The 16,057-nt window shown below is 44.0% G+C and overlaps 5 protein-coding genes across 5 annotated transcripts; 4 read left to right on the forward strand and 1 right to left on the reverse strand.

The window, feature by feature from the left end:
• Nucleotides 1–3,434: 3,434 nt before the first annotated feature.
• Nucleotides 3,435–5,048, forward strand: AOL_s00097g50 (uncharacterized protein; the record flags this gene model as incomplete). The annotated part of the gene is made up of 3 exons (XM_011125883.1): nucleotides 3,435–3,841; nucleotides 3,926–4,280; nucleotides 4,341–5,048. The coding sequence occupies 3 exons, from the start codon at nucleotides 3,435–3,437 to the stop codon at nucleotides 5,046–5,048; spliced, it is 1,470 nt and encodes a 489-aa protein (XP_011124185.1).
• A 2,028-nt stretch (nucleotides 5,049–7,076) lies between these two features.
• On the forward strand, nucleotides 7,077–7,997 carry AOL_s00097g51 (uncharacterized protein; the record flags this gene model as incomplete). Its single annotated transcript, XM_011125884.1, has 1 exon — nucleotides 7,077–7,997. The coding sequence occupies one exon, from the start codon at nucleotides 7,077–7,079 to the stop codon at nucleotides 7,995–7,997; it is 921 nt and encodes a 306-aa protein (XP_011124186.1).
• A 1,788-nt stretch (nucleotides 7,998–9,785) lies between these two features.
• On the forward strand, nucleotides 9,786–11,057 carry AOL_s00097g52 (uncharacterized protein; the record flags this gene model as incomplete). Its single annotated transcript, XM_011125885.1, has 1 exon — nucleotides 9,786–11,057. One exon carries the CDS (start codon nucleotides 9,786–9,788, stop codon nucleotides 11,055–11,057), a length of 1,272 nt encoding a protein of 423 aa, XP_011124187.1.
• A 699-nt stretch (nucleotides 11,058–11,756) lies between these two features.
• On the forward strand, nucleotides 11,757–13,604 carry AOL_s00097g53 (uncharacterized protein; the record flags this gene model as incomplete). The annotated part of the gene is made up of 1 exon (XM_011125886.1): nucleotides 11,757–13,604. The coding sequence occupies one exon, from the start codon at nucleotides 11,757–11,759 to the stop codon at nucleotides 13,602–13,604; it is 1,848 nt and encodes a 615-aa protein (XP_011124188.1).
• Nucleotides 13,605–14,063: 459 nt separating this feature from the next.
• On the reverse strand, nucleotides 14,064–15,241 carry AOL_s00097g54 (uncharacterized protein; the record flags this gene model as incomplete). Its single annotated transcript, XM_011125887.1, has 2 exons — nucleotides 14,064–15,069; nucleotides 15,180–15,241. 2 exons carry the CDS (start codon nucleotides 15,239–15,241, stop codon nucleotides 14,064–14,066), a joined length of 1,068 nt encoding a protein of 355 aa, XP_011124189.1.
• Nucleotides 15,242–16,057: the final 816 nt, after the last annotated feature.

Genomic DNA, 16,057 nt, shown 5'->3' on the forward strand with positions numbered 1-16,057 from the left:
CGAAAATTGGGAATGTGGTTGCAGTTATAGTGGCAAAATCCTGGAAGAAACCTAATCTTCCTAGCTGCAAAACCCCCAGTTTAAGCTCGTGGACATAACTAATAGGTATGCAGACATGTATATTTCCATAACTTGTAGGATATATTGGGTTTGTTTCCTCCGCCTCAAAGGCGCCTAAAGTCGGGGCTAGTCTATTGTGAAGTTAATTTGCCCGCGGATTAGGCCTACGCGCATATCAACCAGGACAAAAGTGAAGTTGGTCATCCGAGGAGATGCAGGTCGGTCCTAAGGTTTCGGGATGTGCCGTGCCATCGGAAACAAGTTTTGAGGAACCATTATATTAGAAGGACCAAATGTTGATACGGGTATACTGCCAACTTATGATTAATTAATCGATGGTAGGTATACTAGTGTCGTTATAATACACTATGAGGTGGCAAATCTGCACTTACGGTCAATCGATTCTGGGGACTGCGCAACAAACCACGACTGTGCATACTACTTCCAAGCGGTATACATATACATATCCTGAGGATGAGATGCCGTGTGTAATCATAATGCAATGTATGTCTATCGCGATTCAATGCGATACAGTGCGTCGAAGTACAACACGACTCCAACTGCATAGCTGTGCAGCTGTGCTAAAAGGGTAATGGTAATTGTGGTTTGAATTCTGGTCTGCGACCTGTCCTGGCCTGGTCAACTCGTTAGGCGAGGCCGAAGGCTGAGGGCAGACAATTTTTAACAAAACCCTGACCTGCATGGATCCTGGATTAGCTCTTATCTTGTCATCCCGACGATAACTGAGGCCCTGGTCCTTGTTATAGTCATCAATATTGTGTATCGATCTTAGCATCATTCCGTCCGGCCCGCTCCTTGTTAGTATACTTATTTTGTTGCTATTATTGCTCGCTTGTGCTGGGGAAAGGGAAGCTGACCGCGCAACTTTAAAATAAATTGTCAAAGTGTGCGCACTACTACCCGGGATCTCGCTTTCTTCCGTGTATGATGTATTCGTCGACTGGTTGACTGCTGCTAAAAGCTGAGCGGGCGCTGAGGTTGATGTGGTCAAATTTTCAAATTTACGTATTTGTTTTGTCGGGAGGAAAGAAAAAAAAAAAAAAAAAACTGCATGTAACTGTCCTAATCGCAGTCGCATTTACCTTTGGAGAGTATCCCTGCCATGAAAACCTTCGACCAGCTTTGGCTATGCAATTTTCCACAGTCAACGCTGTGTCCTGGTGCCTGGTGGTGTATGGATCGGTGGCAAATCATAAAATTTTTAGGCTGAAAATCCGATGTGACCAAAATAGAGAGGACTACTCGCCCCGGTTCCGTTATTAATTAGGACATGGCTATCCTCCTGGTTATATCAGTTTTGGATTATGAACCAGGCCACCTTCGCTTCGGAGAGCTTGCTGTGTTGGCAGGTTCAAGAAGTTTCTTTATTTTCCCTAGTGATCGTAGGGTTTCACTGATCCGTGCGTATACGGGTATATATGAGCATGAGATGGCCTGGAGTGATGAATCATCAAATTGTATTCGAGATTTGTCGAACCTTCGTAGGTCTCTGCCGCAATTGATGGTTGCAGCCTTCCTGCGGGCCTAATATCTGTGTGCTCACCAGGATAGCCTGTGCGGCGCAGCTGTATGTTTCGCGAACACTTCCCGATGCAGGCATGGATCCTTATGAGTTGTGTAGCAGCTTGACTGAGCGGCATGCATGCCAGCGCTGAAGCGGGTTGGTTTCAACGTTAAATACGGGTATGGGGCTGCGCTTAGTGACATCGGTAGGTCCTACGGTCTGGAGGATATAGTTGTCTGGATTCGAAGTTCAATTTCGAAATTCAAGTGGATATTCGGACTTAAGGTTTGAATTGTTTCTAGAAGCAGCTGCAGGCGCAGGCGCCACCATCTTGCTGGGGACTAAACACCTCTACACTATCCTTCCCCTTTTCTTTTCTGATTTCAAATATGCTTAGTCCTTATTCACCGTTAATATTCGCTAGGATATATATTTCTTTATTACAAGTTTGATACCTGGATTTTATTTGCTTGCATATACTGAATCCTACATCAGTGATTAATTAAACGGCAGGCCACGTGTTGTTTATGTTGTATTTTTTACTGCCGATGAACCACGGTTGAATGTGTAGAACGGATACCAGAAATATTAATGGTTGCCATCTACCTACGGCCTACTCATCGCCGAGGAAAAAAAAGAAAAGGAAAGTTTGATACATTGCACCGGTCAAAGCGAATCTGCAAGTCTAGTTGTCATTCTGGAGGTGGTGGGGTATTTTTGCGCGCTGTAAGTTCTAATCCATGTCTATCGGTATCGATATGTATCGATATATAGGGTCGAAAAGTAATGCGATGAACTTACTGTATGTCGTGCATGCCAATATGTCTCTCTTTGTCGAATGAGACAAATGAATTTATTTGTCTTTGCCTTGCTTCCTCTTTCAGCTTGCAGAGTTGGGCTCAAATAGTTCTAGGGCATTGATGATGATAGGCCTATAGGTCCTTGCAGAACATTATCGATAAGTATCCGACCTTCGCGATTTAATTAATTTAAGCACGGCCCCGACAAAGACAAGTAGGATTTTGGGGCTAGATGTGAAGTTACAAACAGGGATGTTTCTAATATTTCAGACGTGAAGAAATCTCAAAATCCTGAAAAACGAATGTGCATATATGCATTTGCATGCGTGCGGGCTCAGACATGTGTATAAACATAGGGACACTTTTTGACCATGAAATTTCGAAAGGATCTGTTACATTAGAGTCCTGCGGTAGTACTGCGCAGTGTCAATGCACTCCTTTTTACTTTCCCTTGTGTGCGACCCCCAGCGCGGAGTTGACGTGTCTAAACGTCTATCTTTAGTCATTTAGGCCCTTCAGGATCTTCCGCGACATGGTACCAGCCTAGCGGCTGATGGCCAACAGCCAGGGGATAGAAGGTCTTTGATGTACCTGGTACTAGATCATGATGAATTCTGTTACTCGAAGTTTTCAAATCTCAAAGGCTATAAGTACTTGCCTTTTGGCTCTGAGGGGTCTAACTTAATTTATGGTCAATCATCATCTGATTACAATATTCTCATCCTCCTCCTTCAGTTTCTGCTATCTTCTTTATTAATTAAGGATTAAAAATTTAAACTGATCACTGCTACAATATTTTCTCCAGCTCCTTTCGGTCTAGGCTACCGTCAGCGAAATTGAACCCTCTTCTTAGTTATTGGGCCCTAGCTTGCTTTTCTTTTTATAAAATATCATATTGCTAGACTTTCTTCCATTCGGATTCCATTTTGAAGTTTCGAGAGTACACTCGTGCTTGCATTCTAGCTTCTTGAGTATACATTGCTCAAGTGATTCCTCTTCAGGTTTCTACAACATTAGCCCTACGCCCCCTACAAAGAAACTTATACACTATGGCTCGATTGAGCGTTATTGAGAATTCTGGTTCCGGTCGCTCTTCGGCCCGAACGGCTGCTTTCCTTGCTCAGATGCTCTTCGCGTCAGGGATGTGTGCCACTCAGCCATCCTTCAAGGCCGAGGCTTATCATTCGCCAATAAATTCTTCGTCGCCAATCGACGATCAGAAAGAGAGCCAGGATGTTCGAGACATGGCTGCAGCATACCTCGCTAGCGGCATTATAGTTCTCAGCCTTATCGCTTCCTTTTATCGAAAGCATAGTGCGCTACGTCCAGCCAAGGTTATCCGCACTTTTAGGAAGAGGGCCGAAGCCAAGAGCTTTTGCAGGCCTACAGCGCCCAAGCATCACAGCTTCTTCCAATTGGAAACCCTAGACTACCGTCGACCTGATCATTCTGACAAGTAGGTTTTAGCCCAGATATATGCTCTACATTGAATAGTATAAGATCTATTGCTAATAAAAATATTCTTTCCCCATTAACACAGAATTGTGTATTGGGAGTTATATCAACAGAACTGTCTGGAACCATTCAAGCCAAAATATATTGCCGAAGAAGACAACTTCCATACTAACGTTCTCCTTATTGATTCTGGTATTGATATAACCCACACAACTATCGATCTTCAGATGGAAGATGGCTTGATTCAGCCATGGCGGGACTATACAATCATGAATACTAATGACACGGACACCGGTATCAGTTCATCATTGGAGGATGAATTTGGCCATGGGACTAGCGGTGCACATATTATTGTGACGATTGCCCAGTCGGCAGTGGTATACTCTGCTCGTGTTTGTAAGAGTGATTCTACAGAAGTTGACCCACTAATCGTGGCGAAGGTATGAAGCCCCATTACGTTTATATTGGCTACAACGATAGCTCACACTAATGGCACACAGGCTATCAATGACGCCATAGAAAACCAAGAAAGCGCAGAAAACCAAGGAAGTGTAAAGTTTCAATTCATAATCATGCCGCTTGGATTCCCTGAGGGAACTATAGGTCTGGATGTTTTGAAAATAGCTATTGAAGCTGCATCCAAAAAGGGGATCACTCTTATCGCAGCTGCTGGGAACGAGGGAAATTGCAAAAACCCTGCACCACCAGCGTGCTATCCGGAGGTACTCTGTGCCCTCTCCTGTGATGGAAATGGAACACCATCTGGGTTCAGCCCTTCTATTCAGATTAATGCCGAAAAGAAGACGGAATTCCTTGTGCCTGGCGAGGGGATTGAGTGCGCTTGGATCGAGCCGGGCAAATGCCACCGGCAACAACGTTTCCCCAAACATATTGATCCTCTAGGTCCTGATGAGAAGGGCGGGTTTACGTATGTATCTGGCACCTCGTTCGCATGCTCTGTTCTCGGAGGCATTTCCATTAATATCCTCGAGAGACTATACGAGGTAGCTATAAGGGATTGTGGTCTAGATGCGGAATCTGCTAAGGAGGCAGTGGATAGAGTAAGGAGGGATCATTTAATAGAAATTTTGGGTCGTATGGAGAGACCGGAGCGCAGGGCTTACCTACTTGTCCCAACACAAGTCACCGACGAGGTTTTGAAGGGCTACCTTGATAAAAGCCCAAGAGGATTAACCGCCTCTAGTTGAGTCCTGCTGGGATAGTGAAGAGGTATATACGTTTTTTTGGCCTAGCTAGGCTTTGGATACGTACTTACCCTAGCCAATTTTGCGAAGATTTTTTCGGCATCGTGAGCAGCCCCCTCCGAATAAGGAATTTCTGCGCACATGCATTATAAAATTCGACTTTACAACTGCTTTTTATTTTCAGTTTCTAAATGCTTTCACGTTGGGATTTTGTTGTCACTTCTTATTCTTGCAGATTTTGCAAATATAAAAAGGTGGAACGCCACCACGGCACCACAGGGAAGGGGGAAAAAAGGGAATGAGAAGAAAACGAAAAGAATGGGTCGTTATGAGAAAAAGGGAGGGGCTAAGTTGTTCCATTTGCATGTTTTTGGTTCGGACCTGTTTTAACCGGTTATTCAATGTCCTTATGTTCAAATATTGCAAATAAAAGCTCTTTGCTGATTAGTTAGTTTTTGCGGTAATAATTTCCTTTACATCTATAAAACATACCTTCATCCAATAAATATTCGACAATAGTACTTTCCTTTACTCTTGACTTACAAAAGACTCTTATGATACTTCTACCGAATATTAAAAACCGTGCTGATAGAGGTCACGGGGAGTTGACACTAGAATCTTTTCTTTTTTGGAAAAACTTCTTGACCGTTTTATGCATGCAGGACATGTCAGGGCTGCAGTTGCAGAGCAGGCCACGATTGTCTTATAAACCATGAATTAATTTCGAGCAAGGATTGATATTGATAGGTAGAACGCTAACTGGTTAAACCAAGCCCTTTTCGGAGTTCCACCGACGGCAGGGATCACAGGCTTTCTGTTGCATTTTATGTGTTGGCAATGTGTATTAATATTTTGATATCGATATCAACCGGGTCGGCTCGGGTGGTGATACGCCTCTAGATGTGCCTGTTTTTTGTTGAATCGAATCAATTATAAAACTATCTGTATATGTCAGTCAAGCCTTCTAGATGAAAGAGAGTAATTGGAAGTGCTGCGGTATCGGATTATGGGATAGCTAGGGAGAAAATTGGTTCGGAAGACTAGTTACATGTACATATCGTGCGGGGAATTCGAACACCACGACGGAATTGAGAGGAGGAATTCTAGCTAAGAAATGGACGGAGGGGTAAAGAAAAAGATAAGCGGGCCTTGTCATCCATTTGATCAGCAATTGATGTGGCCTAAGAATTTGTGGATTCTTGCTTCGCGCCTGACTTCCACATAGCTATTAATTAATATTGCGTTCAATCTCGAATAGGTCGGTCGACGAGTGTTTTTTTCTAAAAAAGAATTACTGAACGGTGGTTTGCTGGTTTCTTACCGATAAACAAGAGCTAATCTGCCGACATTGAGGTCCGGCTTGGCTTGGAATGTGCATCAATGCACGTCCCGTTCTTCTTGGATTGGTGTATATATTGTCAGAAACTGTTCGCGATCGAATAGCAACACTGGGTGGGATTTAAAAAGCACATGATACGAAATAGATGAATGATTTTAATGGCCAATTTTTGACCAAAGCGGTCTTGGTTCCCTTTTGCTGATGCTCCACGTCATTGATGCATCTACAGGGAGCACAATTCTACGGTCGTTCGGATTGGTTTGACGTGGTCAAAATGCGGGTTCATGCAATGCAATGGCCATCAATTCAGTACCACTCCTAGGGCTCGTCCCCTCCTAGGCATTGAGGGCGTTTTATATTATCTCATGGCCACTTTACTTTGGACTCTCGGGGTATCCTCATAAAAGAGCGCCTAAATCTTCTTCAACAAAATTTAAAAATTAATATTATAATTCATCTGTGTCCTTTAAAACTCCAGGGTCAATATTTGCCGGTAGTTATGCCTTTGCCTGGTCTATCTTAATCTCATTACTTCAAGCCCTAATATTATAATCGAACTCTAGCTAGCTTTCAGAACACCCCATCACTCGCATTTATCAATCGCAAAAAGGTGTCCCTAAGTGTCGATTATCTTCCAAATTCTTTGAATTGTTCTCTTTGGTTCTTTTGCCAAACCGAACCAATCGACGGCCATGGCAAGCAAAGTCAAAACCTATTTCTTAGCGCCATCTTTCGATCTAAGTCCAGGTACAATTAAACTCGGCAGTATCATCAAATCAATAAATGCCCCGCATGTCGATAAAACAGAGCCCTTGCCTATAGATCCTTGTTTGATCCAAACGGTCGAAACAAAAATCTACCACGAGAATTTCGTGGGAGGTTCCAGTATATTTGGTGGTATATCCGCCGGTTTTTTTAAGTCTATATTCGGTGCGGGCGCCGATGCTAGGGTAGGGATTGCGCGGAATGAGGAGAGGGATATCTTATGCCTCAGCCTAGAGACAAAGCACTTCGAACCAACCCAGGAGTATCTACAGGATTCCCTTACCAATGCACTTAAGGATGGTAAAATGGCTGCGTATGTCAAATCGAAAGGGTTTGCCATTCGACGTCGAAGGTTATTCATGGTCACTGGGGTCAAAATAGCAACAGGCGTGAGAATATCAACAATTAGATGGAGAGATACTGGAGTATTTGCTCGAATCGAAGTTGATGCAGCCCTCCTGACCGGTATCCCGCTTCAAACCGGCCCCGCCATTGGTTTTGGAAGTAAGGCGTTTGAAAAAACAGAGTTCAGCCTCGACGAGAAGAACCCGATAGTTCTTTCCTATCAAGTCACCGAGATAATACGAAAAAAGAAAGGTGACGCTCAGTTAAAACTCTACACAAGTGGGGCGTTAATGAGTGGGCGATTTGCCCAGAATAACCTCACGGATGAATTTGAGCTACAAACTGAAGATTTGGATACCGATGGGTGTACTATTGATGATTTTGGCATCGGGGATTGTCTCGTACCCAACATCGGAGAGCAAACCCCAATAACAGACCAGGAAGATGGACACCTTGGGATCCATGTTGTCCCGTACCCAAACCTGGAAGGGATCCATAGTTGATATTTTTATATGATCATTTGGGATTGCCTTTTTATAAATTTATTTCGTTTTTCTTTAAATTGTTCTCTCTCCCCCCAATATTTCCGTATTCAAGAGGTGGGATCGATTGACAGTCGTCGCGGTCGAAGCGGGCCTTCAGGTACTTGAAAGTTATTCTAGCGAAAGTTCCTCAACTATTCATGAGATCATGAGATCATGAATCTCGAATCTTGTATATATTATGTGCTATTAGTCTGATGAGTATATAACGAATCTCTTTGTATCGCCAGAAATCTTTCGTTAAAGAATAGTAGTACGGGCTTAACTTTTGATACTTTAGGTGGCTGGTACAATTGATTCATTTCACCCCTAGATCAATTGCATCTAGAGGTATGTATGTACATATACATGCAAACTATTAATTAGCCCGATGCAATGCAATAGACGTTAAGATATGGTCTTCATTTAACTTGAGTGCCTGGATTCGAGGCTGGTTAGTCCTGGCCATGGCGCCAGCTGGGTAAAGTTAGCAACACACCCGGCTGCGATTTGCAACATCAATTAATTCCATCTGACTGGCACTGGAGTATACATATTGAAACGTATCGATGACCACTAGCACTGGAATGCATATGGATCAAAGACAAGGGGCGAACCGTCGACGCCTTGAGGGGAGTGGAACTTGGTACTTAGCCCTAGCTATTCGCCTGAGAATTACTTAAGTATATGTAACAACAGTGCATTGAAGTACCTATTAAATAATAACCTATAAAACATCTAGTGGGTCTGAATATTAACACCCTCTTAAGATCTTTTGTCGTGTGGGTTAGTAACATTCCCCAGAAAATCCCGTCCTTAACTTTATTGTAGTAATGAATTTGACTTAGACCTCTAGAGTTAGCTCAGCTCGGGGTGATATATAGATAACCCACATATTCCGGGTCGCGGAAGCTCCTCGTCTTAGATCGATAATCAACCGAATATGACTTGCAGTTAGACCAAGGGAAAAACCCTCCCGTTCAAGAATTAGTATGCATAACGTTAGTGGTTTGGAGGCCCTAGGGGATTTTATTTCCTCTCCAGGCCCTCGTGCAACCTCACCAACATGAATTTTTCAACTTTATATGCAAAAATCCCAAAAATAAATTAGAAGCAATCACCGCCAAGGGGCATACTATCATTCAAGTCGGCGAGGACCGGGTTAAGAACGGGCCGAGTTTTGAACCACAAAGCTTGCTTTCAAAGCTTCGTACATTAGACTAAAGCTTCATGGGACCCTCTCATATTCAAGAATGGAATAGTTGGGGAACCCACGGTTCCCCTCGCTTACCCCAGCACCACGAAACGACAGATAATGTGGACCCTTTCAACCGAAAGTTAATGGTCAGCACCGTCGCCAAGTCGGAGCGTTGTCAATCCATTTGCCATGAATCCACGATTTTTCTTCGTACGGTTGAATTTTGGTTCAATAGCTGCAATATATTATTATATATACATGCGGTGGTCATGGGATTTCAAGCCTCCGAATTACAACCCCGAATATGCAGCCAAGCTATAGTGCTGGATTTTTTGCCGTGTCGAAGTCTTCTTACGGTTAAATGAAATTAACATGACATCTGGGGTTCTGGTTAACGGAACTGCGAAGAATTTCGCGCTTTTTATATAATATTGAATGGTCGTTTCGCTGCCTGTCTCTCGCTCTCCTTTCTCGAGCAGCGCGCGCATACACTTATTGATATATTGACGGTCGTTACTATAATTTTTCTTTGGTCTAATCTAAGACCAATAGATCAATTCAAAGATATCATCATGTATATCTCCTCTCGCTTTAACCTCTTCGTAGTCGCACTTATCGCACTCGTTTCCTTTTGCACAGCGCGCACAACAATCACATCCCAAAGCTGTTCCACTCGGTACTGCGCCAACCCTACCAAGGTCTTTCGTACCACCAAGACTATCCACAAAACCGTGCGGTACACCGTAACTCGCTGGAAGATCTCTACAAAATATAGGTCGACTCATACACTCACGTCTACAAAATATGCTACGACGACCAGTTATGCGACGAGTACTTTGAGGACTGTTACAATTATCATTGGGACTACTACACGTACTCAGACTTTGGTTAATTCGGTTTATGCGACTGAGCCGTATACGATAACCAGCGTGAGGACTATTGTTTCGACACCGACTTATACCGTTCCTGCGGCGTCGGGATTTTTGGCTGTGGATAATGATCCGGACAATTCCGCTTCGCCGGAATACACCGCGCTCCCAGAGCCCGATCGAAAACGAGATATCAATGTTGATATCAAACCTCGCGATCCGGCGAATAAATACGCCGCCGCGGTAACCTGCACGAAGACCCTCATCACAAAGACTGGCACAAGTGATCTATGGAAGACAACAACCAAGACGGCTGGTGTAACTACAAAGCTGGTGTACAAAACTTTAACAATCACTCGGACTGCGACTAAAACTGTGACTGCAAAAAATGCGCCGACTACTCGTGTCATAGTTACCAAATACACAAGCATTTTTGGTACTTCCACTACGACAATCTGGACAATGAATCCCATTACTGTTTCGACGACTGTTTCTTTAACATCCCAAGCAACGACGACGGTTTATGCGGCCTGCGCTAATAGTAACATAACACCGGATTACGTTATTAATCCTCCCAGGGCTTTGAGCAATTACGGCCCTGCCCCGGAGGAAAAAGTAGTTGAAATTATTGCGGATGGTTCACCAGAGACTTGCTGCATGTTATGCCACACTTACAGCGGGCCAGGAAAATGTATGGGTAGTATTTACAACTTCCGTGGTGCAGAGATTCCAGAGGAAGATTGTCCTGACGCCTTCAGGGACGGAGTTTTCCTCGGTTGGGAGTTTTGTCCAAACGATCCGGATGATTGGATGAGATGTCAACTTATCATCTCTGAAGATGAGGAGGCTACTTGTCGGACCCACGGGTTTGAATTGATACCTTATGTTTTTGGAAAGACTCGGATGAAGGAGATTAGCAATGGGCCGGGGTGTGCGAGGTATAAATACCAAGTACCTTCGGTTCCAGTGCCCTAGAAGGTAGAAGATTGATTAGACATCCGCATTGGAAGGATCATAGTCTGATAATTATATGATAACCTAAGATAATTAATTTAATCTGAAATGAAACTATCTGAGCTATACCTCAAAAGCAATATCTTATATCCATAGGCTTATACGTACTTGTGCATGGGATGAGCCTGAGAGCTTGTGAAACAAACCCTCGCCCAGAGATACTAAGCTACCTCAAAACTTTGCCTATGTGTTCTGTAGAGCTAAGCATGAATAGCCTTTTTTTTTAGTTGGGCCACCTTCCCCCCTTCTTTTTTTTAAGAAAAAATCATCAAGAGGCAAAGCTGGAGGGTGAAGCGGCGAGGCTCGAGCATGACGTTAGGTTAGAGTCACCGCATACCTCGGATACCACCGTCCCGTCTAATTGTTTCGACGAACTTTGCTAACAGCACAAAATTCTACAAAGTAAGAGTCAAAGAATATCGATAAGCGCGAAGGTGGAGTTTTGGATCGAATGAGTCAGGAAACCGGCAGATTTTACTAGTTCCAAACGACGCGAAATCGAAAGCTAAGGCAAAGAACACAGTCACGTGACTACATATCCGTCTTATAAGCGGCTGGAAAGGAACATCTCGAACTTCAATCTTACATCAACCAACCAACCAACCATGCAATATAACAATCACCTATATCAATCTCAACCTCGTTAACTCATATCATACTATGTCCGATATCTCCCAGCTATCATCGAAACTTCAATCAGTATCTTTGGCCTCGGTCTCAGCTTCGCACAATCTCTCTACCCTTCCGGTCGACATCTTAACCCACGATCTAGTCCCCCAATTTGCTTCTCCTCCAATTCACCTCTCCCAATATCCAACCACACAGTCTTCGCCAGACTCAAGTCCTCTTCGTCAGCTCGCAGCGACATCAAGGCACTTCAGGGCGACTGTTAAAAGCCAATATAAGGCATACGTTCAACATCAATATCCTACCGTCTACTCGCACGTAATCGCACGCCATTCTGCAAGCCTAGATCAGGTTGACTGGTCCTCTCTAGCTACCCAATCAGAGAAACTATGTCACCGATGGAATCTTCGACAGTTTTCCCTTTCAAAGCTTCAAACGGTGGAACCATCCCCGGCGCGCCAACATGATTCCCACCATAGATCGACTGTTAAACCATCCCACTCTTATTCTCCCTGCATCGATGTCTCCGAATCCATCAATGGAACTGAGACTTTAGTCATTGGACAGGGTCCCTCTGTGGCTCTTAGGACCGGTGAATATGGTGCTTGGCAGGAGATCAAACGGAAGGGAATGACGCCGGGGGCCGATGATATTCTTTCGGTTCATATTTACAACCCGGATACCGTCATTTCTACTAGAAGCTCCAGTGTGGAAATAATCTCCAATGTTAGCGGCGCAGATGATGGTAACCCTCCACGGATCGTGGGTGTAACGGAGTTATTCCCGTCTGGCCCTAAAAATCCTACGGGTGGTATTTCTTCGAGCTGTCTTGATACGACATCTTCGTCTTCATCCACCCGATCATTTGCGATCACGACGTCAATAACGTCATCAGACTCTCACTCACTCCAGCTCTTCACTCTGAACACCACTTCTTCCACACCTTCATTTCCAAAGACTCCAACTATTACCTCTCCTCTCCCTTCAAAACCTTACACCTCCACCTTCATCACCAACACAACCATAGCGACTGGTCATCGCAGCGGATTAACCGTTCACAACCTTACCCCATCCGAAATCTCCTCAACCACGATCCCACAACCCTTAACCAGCTATAACCATGCATTGAGCGTCCACTCTCTTACGCGTCTCTCCTCTTCCCCTGCATTTTCACCCAGTATTTTCGCCTCGGGATGGTCGGACGGAATAACCCGGTTATTCGATATCCGCGCGAATGCCTATGTAGCTGAATATGAAAATCCGGTATCCAACGAAGCTGTGCCTGTTTACAGTCTTCTACATACCGCACCGCTTGGGAATATCTTGTTGTCTGGGTCATCGTTGCATCATGCTGTTGAGGTACATGATTTGAGATACTGTGGGAATATGGTGGGATATTTTTCGCCATATGCTTTCGATCCTGCTTCTTTGAATGATGGCGAAAAGATGAGAGATATTGTCAGCGAAGGCGGCTTATTATTCTTCGACAACGTCGCTGGAGCGAGATTGCCCACCGCTCGCCGTAACGGTTACACGAGAAACTCAGGGAAAGGAACCAGTTCCATATACTCCCTTTCCTCACCATCTCCCTCGTCAGGGAAGGTATACATCGGAGCGGAAAACACGGTTCTCCAAATGGATTTCCGGAAAAGAAAAGTCGGAAGGGAATGGGGGCTCGGATTGAGCAATGTCGAGAAGGTTAGGAAGAAGGAGATGGAAAGAGGAGCGACGTTCAATGTTCCCATGTACTGGTTTGATCCAGCGAAGGGAGTTGGGGAGGAAGAAGGTGGTGTCAATGGACGATGGTGGTGTGGTAGTGGGAAGGCGGCTTTTAAGGTTAATGAGAGGAGTGCGGTGAGGGGTCGAGATGGGTGGAGGTAGCCTCAAGTATAGATGCTGCATGCGGAGTTAAGCTCTTTTAGCGGATAGAGATGAGGATATCTTTTTTGCATTCTAGACTTCATACACGCAAATTTTTTTATATTTCAATCTGGTTAGAATAAAAATAGAATCAATGATCTTTGGTATCTCCTTCGATCTAAATCCCTCTTTGAACCTGTAGGATTTAATACTCCCTGAACATGAAGACATCGAACAAAAGCAGGACGGGTGAATATTCAAACGCTGGTAAACCATAATATATAAAAAAGATCAAAATGCCATAAACTCCTTGTCCGAATATCGAGAATACCGCCACCGGTGCACCCCTAAGCTTCTTCCTCTATCGAGATCTTAAACCCTCAGCTCTTCAACCATACCTACCTGGCTACCTACCTAGGTACCTTCCTTTCTATCTGTAATCCTGTGACGAGAAGCTAGTTCGGAGAATATATGAGAATATTACTCAGAAACCCCTCCGTCGTCCACATACCTCTCCCTCTCCCTGACCAACGGTGTCCGTTCTGTCGAGCCCCTTCCAGCCTCCTCATCCACTCTTCCTCCTTCTTCTTCCTCGTCGTCCTCATCATCTTCATCGCTTCCTACGACCTGTTCCCTTCCAGTATAAATAATATAGTGCTGGATAATGAACACCACGTTCAATGCCATACTAATAACCCCCAATCCAGTCTTCACAATGTTCCCTTTAACACCATCCCATCCACCCTCGAGCGCGGCATCAATACCCAACTGTACCAATGACAAAACGCCACCGAAGAAATCTGCCAAAATCTGCCAGATGGAGAAACCTTCTGTAGATTTATTGACGTAGTTGATATATATCTGCGGGAGGTATTTAATCAACGTGACGATTAATTTCGAAAGGGACAAAGCGGTTGTGACATCGAGGTAATTTATCTTATCGAAACTGAAGAAATTGTTATTCTCGTCTTGGTTGATTACTGTTATCGACCCGGCAGCTATTGTGATTCTTTGGTTTGGGAACGGATTGGGGGTTGTCGGAGTGGCAGTGACGTTTTTGGAAATAGGAGTGTCGAGTTCTCCGTCTGCTTCGTTCCCAGCTGCGATACTGGCTATAAGTAGTAAAGTACTTATGATCCCTATAATGACACCCCAAATGATCGGTCGTGTTCTCTCCCTCTTTCTACCAGTTTCATAACCCCAGATTGCTGGGAAAAACTGGGAATATGTTAAAGTAGCTAGTACCAAAGCATGGACAGCGAAGGCAAGGTCGTTGAGCCTGACGGTCGGATTTGGAGCGTTGGGATAGCGAGTGGCGTATTCGGAACGGATGGTCGGGGAGTAGAGGAGTAAGGCAGTGTAGAGACTATAGCAAAGGAAACCGAGGATGTTGAGGGGGAAATAAGAGGTTGCGACGCCGAGGGTGGAACGGCGGGCGCGGTTTTGGAGGAATTGCGGGTAGAAGGAGAAGGTCCAGAGGGCGAAACTGTATAATTATAATTATCCTCTGTTAGTACCCATATGATATAATATAAAACTGAGGTAGGATAACATATAGGATACTAAAAGATGAAGTATCGAGGAGATGTAACTTACTATGTCCATCCGACTATCCAGGAAATACCTTCGGCGACATCGCGCCAAGTTATCGCGGTCATTCTTTTAGTTCTTTTATTTTATTTTATTTTATTGTACTGTATTGTATACGTATTTGGCCGAATGGAGATGAATGAAATAAACTGGAAGGGAAAATCCAGAATGATTAGTTCTCTTTTACTCCATTTTATTTCCTCTAGATTTTAAAATATATTATTTCGAAGAAAGGGGTTCAATCAAGGGGGGGAAAGAATTCGGAGTTTGAAGCAACCGAATTCGAAGCTTAAGCTTAAGAATGTCGAGAGAAAGGACAGCTAGATGATAGCTGTAAAACGCTATATCTTTCAACAGTTCTGCATCGGGGAATACCAACCGTCTATAAGCCCATATGAGGAAACTATAACATGAACACCCTCCAAATATATCAAACCCGACGTCTGTCGACTCTACAAACAACAGTTTGCAAGAACATGAGAAAGAAAGAAAATAGAAAAAAAAGAGAAGGGAATGATTCTTTAACCCCGTGGGACCGAATGAGTTATCCGCGGTCGCATTTCATCAGTGCGAGTGTGGATGGCGTCTGCAGTCTGACCGAAGATTAAGGCGCACGTGGATTGCCCTGTTTGTTCTTCTCTCTATTTAAGGACTTTGCCTTTTATTGACATTAGTCAGCGGGAAAACCCCCCTGACTGACTTGATCAGATCTAATTAGATCCCAAATCCTGATCCTGGACATGGGATCGGAATCAAACATGTTCAACATGTCCTCTGCATAGTAATATACATTTGCATGTTTGAACATTCGTTCGGTTTGTATAACTGCTCGATTTGAACGCTAAATGTATCTTAATTACTTCATAAACAGCTTAAGAGCTGTA

This window comes from Orbilia oligospora (genome assembly GCF_000225545.1).
Source record: "Orbilia oligospora ATCC 24927 unplaced genomic scaffold scaffold00097, whole genome shotgun sequence".
NCBI classification, from domain to species: Eukaryota; Fungi; Ascomycota; class Orbiliomycetes; order Orbiliales; family Orbiliaceae; genus Orbilia; species Orbilia oligospora.